Source organism: Copadichromis virginalis, linkage group LG3 (assembly GCF_057382275.1).
Source record: "Copadichromis virginalis isolate Kocher_CV1m ecotype Utaka linkage group LG3, C_Virginalis_male_GT1.1, whole genome shotgun sequence".
NCBI lineage: Eukaryota > Metazoa > Chordata > Actinopteri > Cichliformes > Cichlidae > Copadichromis > Copadichromis virginalis.
Window position 1 is genome coordinate 59,446,793 of NC_140620.1, and position 11,067 is coordinate 59,457,859.

Here is an 11,067-nt window from a genome sequence, read left to right on the forward strand (position 1 = left end):
TGAAGAATGTGATGTGGTTTCTCATCTTTCTCAAACAAAAGCAGGTAATTCAGCCTTTTTGAAGGAAGGTGCTATGATGCATATCTATTAAAGATATCAAAGGAGCTTGGAAAGAAGAGAGACAGGACTTGAAGTTTTTTCAGTTCTAAGACCAAATGTGGAAGAGTCCCAAATTTTAAGCCAGTGGTCTCAGTGGTCCCTGAGAGCAGCACAAAACAAATTAAATCAAAACTAACTCTGGTCCGATTTTTGTTGATTTGTTCACAAACGACAAGAGTATGTTAAATGAATTACTATACGTTGTTTTAATGATTATAAAAGGAATGTACACATTAGTGAATTGGTGAAAACAAATGACATCCAGTGTCCTGTCAACAGCCATCTCCTACATTAAATATCAGTCTCTTATAAACACATGTAGGTTATACTCTAGAAGCCATTCCTGTAGACACTGATTTCAGTCACTGAGTACAATAAAGAAAATTGCCATGTACACGTGGACCTTGTCCAGAGTTAAAAAGGAGTTAAAAATGCAGTTGCTTATTGTTGTACATGAAAAGAAAACTGGTTCAAGCTGATGATTGTTGAAGTAGCTGGTGACCCTACAGACTTGGAGCACAAGTGTCAGCCCAAGTTAAATCCCAATTTGTCCTTGATTAATATTAAATTTGGTTGCCAATGGTGTTCGATTGTCCTCTTATAGCATCACAAGTGCTTGTAAATATGACTGACAGGATTGATGCCAGGCTGCTTTCCAGATACAGGTCACTACCTGGACCTGCGGTCTTTTCTGTTCTTATCTAGGCTTTTATCCATGGTCTTTTCGTTGTCCCCTCTGCATTTAGGGCAGTACCACTTTCCTTTGGGCTTGTAGGTAAGCCCCACACAAGAGAAGTGGAACCACTCAATGGGGCACTGATCATTGTCACAGCCGATCATTTCACCGTAGGACACTTGTTCACAGAGACAGTAGGTGGGCTCATTAGGATCAATGGCAAAGTCGACCGGTGAGGCATCTCGCTCTTGTTTAGCCTTACGTTTCTTTTTCTTTGCAGACTTGGACTTCTTCTCTCGGGGTGGAGGGAGGGACAGCTCTTCCACAGGGTCATCCAGAGAGCCATTGGCAGACTGGTGGCTGGAGTCACGGCTCTCGCTGTTGCGTTGACGTCGTGGGCGGCGGGTTGAGGTGCGTTCGGGGGCTGGGGACTCTTGGATGCTAGAACGCCTCTCTGTAGTGAGCCGCTCTGCCTCACTGGGCTCCTGGAGGGACAGGGAGTGAGAGTCCATTTGGCGGGAACGGTTCTCTACCAGTTCTGTCATCTGGGTCACTACATGGATCTTCTCATCACCAAGCTCCTGGCTAATGATGAGCGCTCTCTGTAGCTGGATCTGCAGACGTTTTCTCTGAGCTCCATCTTGCTCACCTTTGTATTTCTCAAACACATCATCCACTTCATTCAGCACATCTGTAAAGTACAGGACATAATAATTAATGGGTGTTTTAAATGTAAAAAATATTAATAAAACAACTTTTAATTCAGTTTTATTTACACAACAACAATCACCTCAAACAATAAGAGAGGAATCCCCCTATGAGCAAGCACTTGGCAACAGTGGGAAGGAAAAGCTCCCTTTAAAAACAACACAATCTTCAGCAGAATAAGACTCAGGAAGGATAGGTTTTTTTTTCCGTGTTTCAATTCCTTAATTGCAGCTGTATTTTGAATATAGACAGGAAATAGGGTCGGGCGATATGGCCTAAAATCCATATCACGTTATAATTTGAAGCATGTGTGGTAACGATATACAGGGAGTGCAGAATTATTAGGCAAATGAGTATTTTGTCCACATCATCCTCTTCATGCATGTTGTCTTACTCCAAGCTGTATAGGCTCGAAAGCCTACTACCAATCAAGCATATTAGGTGATGCGCATCTCTGTAATGAGAAGGGGTGTGGTCTAATGACATCAACACCCTATATCAGGTGTGCATAATTATTAGGCAACGTCCTTTCCTTTGGCAAAATGGGTCAAAAGAAGGACTTGACGGGCTCAGAAAAGTCAAAAATAGTGAGATATCTTGCAGAGGGATGCAGCAGTCTCAAAATTGCAAAGCTTCTGAAGTGTGATCAGCGAACAATCAAGCGTTTCATTCAAAATAGTCAACAGGGTCGCAAGAAGCGTGTGGAAAAACCAAGGCGGAAAATAACTGCCCATGAACTGAGAAAAGTCAAGCGTGCAGCTGCCAAGATGCCACTTGCCACCAGTTTGGCCATATTTCAGAGCTGCAACATCACTGGAGTGCCCAAAAGCACAAGGTGTGCAATACTCAGAGACATGGCCAAGGTAAGAAAGGCTGAAAGACGACCACCACTGAACAAGACACACAAGCTGAAACGTCAAGACTGGGCCAAGAAATATCTCGAGACTGATTTTTCTAAGGTTTTATGGACTGATGAAATGAGAGTGAGTCTTGATGGGCCAGATGGATGGGCCCGTGGCTGGATTGGTAAAGGGCAGAGAGCTCCAGTCCGACTCAGACGCCAGCAAGGTGGAGGTGGAGTACTGGTTTGGGCTGGTATCATCAAAGATGAGCTTGTGGGGCCTTTTCGGGTTGAGAATGGTGTCAAGCTCAACTCCCAGTCCTACTGCCAGTTTCTGGAAGACACCTTCTTCAAGCAGTGGTACAGGAAGAAGTCTGCATCCTTCAAGAAAAACATGATTTTCATGCAGGACAATGCTCCATCACACGCGTCCAAGTACTCCACAGCGTGGCTGTGGAGTAATGACATGGCCACCTTGTTCACCTGATCTGAACCCCATTGAGAACCTGTGGTCCATCATCAAATGTGAGATTTACAAGGAGGGAAAACAGTACACCTCTCTGAACAGAATTATATTGCTTTCACTGGTAAAAATAAATAATTGAAATGGGTATATATTTGTTTTTTGTTAAGTTGCCTAATAATTATGCACAGTAAGAGTCACCTGCACACACAGATATCCCCCTAAAATAGCTAAAACTAAAAACAAACTAAAAACTACTTCCAAAAACATTCAGCTTTGATATTAATGAGTTTTTTGGGTTCATTGAGAACATGGTTGTTGTTCAATAATAAAATTATTCCTCAAAAATACAACTTGCCTAATAATTCTGCACTCCCTGTATATCGTGATATATTCTTTTCTTCTGTATAACATATTTTCCACACTATAAGGCACACTTAAAATCCTTTAATTTTCTCAAAAGTCGAGAGTGTGCCTTATGTATGAATTCTGGTTATGCTTACTGACCTCGAATCGATTTTGGCGTGCAGAAATCTGTTAAAATGTTTTAGCACAACTTTGGTAAGCTGCACTGCTTGATGGATTGTCAGAGCATTACGGCTGCCGTAGTGAGGAGCTTCGCGGAGTAATCTGGGTCCAAAACTCTTTCCGCTTCAGGTCCCAAAGTCAAACGAACACTTCATCTTTAATAAAATCATCAGCGTTGCTGCTTTACCAGGTGTAACAATTTAGTTTAACATCCATGAAAGCACAATTTATTAAATTTAACGGAGTTGGAAATTAACAGGAAGATAGCTCGCTGGTTTCCATCTAAACATGACACACCATGTTCTGACTGAGATTTTTGAAACTAATTCAAACGTACAGCTCTGCTACCACTTCCAATATAAATGAAGACAGAAAACTATTGCTTGTGGGGATAGGTTAATTGGATAATCCAAATTGCCACTAGGTGTGAATGTGCAAGTGAATGAGAGTGCAAATGGTTGTCTGTCCCTATGTGTTAGCCCTGCGACAGACTGGCGACCTGTCCAGGGTGTACCCTGCCTTTCGCCCCATGACAGCTGGGATAGGCTCCAGCGCCCCCGCGACCCTGAAAAGGATAAGCGGAAGCGAATGGATGGATGGAGACAGAAAACTAAACAGCAGTGGCGTTTGCAGGGTTACTGAAGTTGGACTACAGGGTATATAATGTTGTGCTACGTGATTGCTAGCGACACAGCTATGTTAGCATAACATTAGCACAGTGAAGCTGGAGGATGAACGCCAACTTTTTTCCCACTCGATAAAAGTTAACGTGAGGGATTCTGGTGGTTAGGGACAAACCACCCTAATCACCAGTTGAAAGCATTTGGTCGATGCTTTCAAACAGGCACAGCTTGATGACATCATCATCATGCGCGATCGCGGTAGAGCTTCAAGATCTCTATCGTTGGCCAAATTTATATCGTTTATATCGCCCACCCCTAACGGGAAGGGTTATGGTAATGGTTAAATATGTTTTTAAATGTCAAGTGGATCAAATGCTCTTTGAACAATGGACAATGTATTTATGAGTTTTTAGTGGTCAATGTACCTCATTATTGGGAATTCACTTGCCCAAAGACAAAAACAACAAGGCTCCCTCAACATCAAAGCTAACATGGCTCGATATCACAGCATCCAAAGAATTGGACGTATACTAGACAATGACACTGAAATAATGTCAGTGGTCACTGTTTGAGTAACCCTAAAAACAAATTAGTTTTACAAAATTCCATCTGGCACATAAACATTGCATGACAAAAGTAATCCAAGTAGCTGAAGTGGGTTTGTGGTTTAAACTATATCAGCTCCAACTTTAAGGAACGTATGCAAAGCGAGCAACAACATTTGACTTCTCTCAGGGACATTAGACCAGCTTCAGTAATGACAGGCAACCAAGTGAACGGCGTCCAGGTAAACTAATATTACCTGTTTGGCAATACAGCAGAAGCACGTGATGTTGGTAACTGACACATAGGGATGGGAAACCTACAAATAGGTTACCAGGACATCGGGGTTTTGGAAATGCACACAGGTGACTAACTGCCAGCTAGCTGGCTTTATACGCAGACCGCACTTTAGGGACACCCAGCGTAAAATTACTGCAAAATCACCTTCCAGCACCAGGCTCTTCTTTACTTAAAGTGAAACTGGAGTTGGACCTAAACAGCAGGAGCATGGGCGAGGGCTGAATCCCAGTGTGGTCCCGCGTACAGGAAATGACGACAGTCAGTTGCTGCGAGAGGGATAGCTCGAGTAGCAGCTGTCCTGCAGCTCTGCAGTTCACACTTAATAGAGCGGAGCGGCGCGCGGAGAATGTGCATTAGCAGCCCATAAACACTGAATATTGCTGAATATAAAAATGAAATAATCATTCGCGCTCAGCCCGAAGTGTCAGGGACTTGCTGCTTATTCTGTGTCAACACGAGGCAACAAAGCAAAGGCTTTCCGGTACCGAAGGCTTTTGTTAACGCCTGCTCCAGGCCTCCATCAAGGACTTCATAACCAAACACACCTCACTGACAAGGCGAAAATGAGCTAAAGCGACTCTTTGTTGGGGAGAACCTGATCAGCTCATATCTATTAAAGCGATGCAAGCTGCTTGCGACGTTAACCTCGGCCGTCAAACAGGCTTCACAAACAGATGACCGCACTTATTGATCTCCTGCACGTCTTTATTCTAAGATTTCACTTCAGCATCTAGTGACACAAACAGACTTCGTTAAAAGCGGAGAAATCCTCAAGTTTAGGCGTAGTTTCCACACGCAAAGAGTACTCAGCGAAAACACCGTGCGGGGACACACACTGCTCTTGTTCAAAAGTTGATTTTATACAGATAAGGTCCTAGTTTTTGGAATATGTTAGGCCGATTTTGCCGCGGGACACCACACTCCTTTTATTAAAACAATGCTCGTGTATCACGTCATACTGTACATGTTTTCCGATATCAAGTGTAATCATTCTGCCCTGCAGTTTGGTGCAGAGGGAGTATGTCAGAGCTATGCTAGCTGACGGATGTCCACCTCATTTTTTAAAACACTTTGCGCGTCAGTACGAGTATCCACATCTCAGTTCCGGGAAGTAAGAACGATCACGGACATGAAGCTTTCTGCAAAATGGGAACCCGGGGCTCGTGCGTTCTCCACCATTTCAGCACAGCACGCGACACTGCCCTTAAAGCCTTACAAAGCGATTCGCGCGTGGGACAAGGAAATAGGAAAGCACAGTACCTTGATACTTTGCATCAATTTCTCGAAGCAGAGAAACATTTCTTTGTATGTCCAGGGGCAGCGACTCCACACATTCCAGATAATCCTCCACATAGTTGACCAGTTGTTGCGACTTGTCGGCATTTGGGAAATGGTGGCCTAACATCGTCTCTAAGATGCATAGAGGCAAAAAGTGCTGTGAAAAAAACAGGGAAATATATTGCTAAAACCAAATGCTTGGCGACTTTACAGCTTCTAAGGCAGTTCACTTCAAACAACACTAAAGCCACTGCGCATGCGGGAGTATTTTCCCTTTATGGTTTTGTAACGCTTCTCTCGTTTATCGCCGCTGAAGGCGTGTCCGTTTGGGGTTGCAGTATTGGGATTGGTTTAGAGTGACCTCATTATCATAATATTTTCCCGGGAAAAGCAGTAGTTCAGGCAGAGCCCAAATTTGACCTAATGTTTCAGTTAAAGGTTTAGTTCACCATCTGTGTCCGAATGTGACGCTAATACAGACAAGTGTGTTTTGACGGAATTTCAAATACACTAGTGTTAAAAAAACAATATCATGAAAGCTTTTTTTTCACAATTTAAAAAGGTTAATTTTCTTATTTTAAATATAGGTTTCAAGGCTATTTTGTTTTATTTTCATTACCATGGCTTTTAGTTCATTCAAATGTGAAAAATCTCAAAATATTAGATTACATTTTGAGTTGGAATGTTTGCCATAAAGCCACAAAATAATGTATGTTTGAGAGGACTTCCCATAGTCTTTTTCTCCAAGTGATCTTTCTACTTCATCCAAACCATTTTTTCGACCCCATTTCTACAAGAACACCTCAAAAAAGTCGTACCATTAATTAATGTGTCAATCTTAAATATGACCAACCTATCTCAATTAATCGGCTATGCACCACAGGCTTTCAGTCTAGCAGTAGTTAAACCATCATGTATCATATCTATCTAATAGACTCCAATTTGTTCATGTAAATGGAGAGTCCTCTTCACACACTAAGGTCAATTATGGTGTTTCACAGGGTTCAGATGAATCAGTTCTGTTTACATTTTACATGCTTCCCTTAAGCAGTATCATCAGAAGGCATAGCATACATTTTTACTGCTATGCAGATGACACACTATCTATCCGTGAAGCCAGATAACACAGCAATTAGTTAAACTGCAGGAATGTCTTAGAGACATAAAGACCTGGATGGCCGCTAACTTTCTGCTTCTAAATTCAAATAAAACTACTTGTTGCTAAAATTCTTAGAAATATGGTATCTAACCAGATACTTCCTCCGGATGGCATTACCTTGGCCTCCAGTAGTGCTGTGAGGAATCTTCGAGTCATTTTTGACCAGGGCATGTCCTTCAATGCACATATTAAACAAATATGTAGCGCAGCATACAAATATCCTGTCTCAGAGTGACGCTGAAAAACAAGTTCATGCATTTATTCCTTCCAGGCTGGACTACTGTAATTCATTATTATCAGAAAGTCCTAAAAACTCCCTGAAAAGCCTTCAGTTAATCCAAAATGTACTGACAGGGACGAGAAAAGAGAGCAGATTTCTCCTGTATTGGCTTCATTGGCTCCCTGTGAAATTCAGAATTGAATTCAAAATCCCGCTCCTCCTTCCCAGCATCCCCAATCATGTCTGTCTATGTCAAGCTCTGTCTGTCTCTGCATCCATACCTGAGTTGCTATAATCAGCTTTTATTTAGTTTCCTGTTTTGTTTTGTATTTCTTCTTATGTCAAGTTTACTTCTCAGCTCATTAAAGTGCTCGCCTTTAGTTAAACCTCCTTTTCCCTCTGCATGTGCAATTTTGGGTCCTACTTCATCTCACCCTGACAAAAACTTTTACATTTACGTGAAAAGGGAAAGACCATCTCTGAATCAAGGAGGGGGCCTAAGGGTTATCATCTTACCATCTTATAATGCTGTGATTGCAGCCATTCCCCAACTCTCTGTGAATGGGACTCATGGCCACCGATCAATGGTCAATCAATGATCATTGGTGATTAGTGTTTCACCACTGATCATGACAATTTACATATTAATGATCAAGAAACTGCCCTCACAGCCTTTTGCTTTGCTAGTGCTTGTAGTTTCAGTCATTATGCAAATATACTCTTTATAAAGTTGGGGAAACCTGCAGTCAGCTGAGACTGAATGAGTTATAAAATGTTTCTCCCACTGAAAACACTTTTTCCAGATAAACAGAATCACCTTTTTGGGATTTCCTTACGTGGATGATTGAGCATGCATCAAGACAAATCTTTAAATTGTGTCCTTGGATCTTCAGGAAGCGTTCTAACCAGCTCATAAAATAGAAAATCTGTTCTGATAAATTGCCAAGACTAAAACCATTAAAAGTCTTAAAAAAAAAGATTACTAAAATATATTGTGGAAATCTATCATGCCATTCTCTTCAAGGCTGATGATATAACAAAAAGGGGGAAGAGTGCTGCATTAGAATAACTGATAAAAGATTTTGTTAGCCTCAAAGAGGAAGGAGTTTATATTCCATCGTTAGGTACTGTGGTACTGTTTTAAAGTTAAATACCCAGATGTACTAAAAATGTGAAGTATGTTTTTTGTTTAAAGGGTTTTCTTCTCTAACATGTTCTTTGGCATCTCATCATATTACTACCTGTTGCCAGTGAATCTAGTTAAAATGTTCCTCCTGTTTTTTTAGACGTGTTGCTCAAATTCAAAAGGAGTTAATATTTTGAATTGTCTCTCAGCCTGGTTCTGCTGCGGTTACTTCCTGTTAAAAGGGAGATTTTTCTTCCCATTGTCACCAAGGGTCATCTAATTGTTGGGTTTTCACTGCATTATTTTAGGGCCTTTATCTTAAAATATAAAGTGCATTTAAGCAACTTTTGTTTTATATAAATAAAATTAAATTGAATTCACAATTTTCACAGCATCCCAAGTTTTTTGCAATTGGGTTCAATTTCAATTTTTGTTTATTCAGTTTTATTAATATAGCATCAAAACACCACAACAGAGGCTTTTGGGTAAAGACCCTGCAATAATAAGGGTTGTATATGAAACACTGAGCGTTGAAAACAGTTGTCTTTAAAACCGTCTGGCCATCACCCATCGAGGCTATCTTTGTAGTGAACATTGTACGCTCACCACAGGTCTAAAAGTGCAAACAACTGCGGGTCATAAAGAAACTAACATGAGGCCTATCTCACATCTATTGTTTAAAAAATGGCCACAAGAAAGTCTTGATCCGTTAAAAAGGTACCAATGATGTAGTAGCTGTGATTACTAACATACATGAATTAAATCTGGAGAAAATCAGGATTTCTTTAAAAATCAGAAAACACAACAGGGTACCCCTTGTTAATTGCAGCCTTCTCTGCTGAGGGAGGAGCACCAACTCATCATAAGGTGGCACTGGTGAACACATATACGTTTTGTCAAAGGTTACTTGAATGTCTGTGTCTTTCAAAATATTGCAAATATAATCTTTTATTTTGTATGGCAGTCATTTTTAATAACAACACGGCAGGCACAGTTTTGGGCAGATTATGTTTGTCCAGTTTTTAAATTAAAGAGAAAAGAAAAATCTATCAGTATGCAAATGTTCCTACTTTTATCATTTCAATGACTTTTCCCTAATCTTCTGCACTAGCAAGAGTATTGCAGTCTGACATTCATGCGTGTGTGTCCTGCCTTGGGGATTAACACGCCTCTACTTCCTACAATGCAGCTGGTTTGTTTGATTTTTTGTTGGATTTTTATTGTCTAGAAAATGTATGTTTGATGATGCACAGAACATGCAGAACTTATAGTTAAGCCATGCCAGCTTATACTTGAGTTATTTCACTATCTTAACCTCAGTGAGGTTTTTGTGCAGTTACCTGTAACTTCACTGATTGTAAATGTAAAAAGAAAAACTAACATGTTTGGGTGCATTCAATGCAATCCTGAAGCGTCACGAGGATGACTGGCAGTGTCACCTGCTTGTGTGTTTCTGGGAACCACCTTATTTCCTGTTTTCGTGTCACATGACATGTTCTGTCTATTTATGCTAACAGTCAGAAAGTTAACCATTTATATTTACACTAAGTGCACCTTTCACTCTGTAGGACACAGTATTTATACTTATATTCTTTTAAAGCCATGTTTGTGTTAAGTATATGTGCCGTAGCATGTCATTATTTGTGTTTGTTCTCTCTGTTTTTGACCTGGAGTGTGTATTGAACTTTGATTATATAGTTAATACTAGAACCTTCTGTACCATCACTGCTCATAACTACTGCACTGTCATTAGATTTAAGTTATGTTAGCTTAATTATGGCAACCTTAATTCTTACTGCTTTGTATTAATAATCCGTCAGTATCATAACAACACTTCTTTTTTTTTTTTTACCACTAATATAAAGTCCTATCGCTATAGCTACTGCTATTACTAAGGCTAAAATACTTGCAGTTATGCTGTTTATAGTATTAGTTTCTACTAGCAGTAATAATAATTGTACTAGCCTACAACCTGCATGTTGACTTGCAGCATTACCCTCCTACTAACGTGCCAATTGTAACTACTGATAATGACGCTCCGATCAGATCAAAGCGAACTGCTAGCAGCCGTTTAAGAGAGTGTTTGTGAGTGTCAGACAGAAATCTGGAGTTTTGTTTTACTCATCGACCTTTCTGTTAGCGCTGAGACTGTGGGTTCCCTCCTGCTAGCAGTCTTGTTGGTTTCGTTTCCTTGCTGTTGCTCATTTCTGAAGTTTTAAATCTTCGTAATTATTCTGTCTGTTGATGCTTTCAAAATAAAATTCATACTTCACGTTTCCTTGCAGAACAAGTCAAATCCCCGTTCCTGGCTGTGGTAAAATGCAGCTATATTGGTTGGCTGCTGCCTCTAAACATATCATTATTAATACTGTGTGTTGCTCATAAAAATTTAATATTCATGAGTTACTGTTACTTTTGCATATGGTGGTTGTTGCTGTGGTTTCCCTAATGTGTTTTTTTTTTTTTTTTTTTGGGGGGGGGGGGGGGTGTTAGCAGGCGATGA

General features: G+C 40.5%; 1 protein-coding gene across 1 annotated transcript; it reads right to left on the reverse strand.

Annotated features, from left to right (window-relative positions):
* Positions 1-286: 286 nt before the first annotated feature.
* ing2 (inhibitor of growth family, member 2) lies at positions 287-6,319 on the reverse strand. Its single transcript, XM_085451797.1, has 2 exons — positions 6,042-6,319; positions 287-1,466 (listed from the first exon to the last, which is right to left on the reverse strand). The coding sequence occupies exons 1-2, from the start codon at positions 6,184-6,186 to the stop codon at positions 769-771; spliced, it is 843 nt and encodes a 280-aa protein (XP_085307923.1). The 5' UTR covers positions 6,187-6,319; the 3' UTR covers positions 287-768.
* Positions 6,320-11,067: the final 4,748 nt, after the last annotated feature.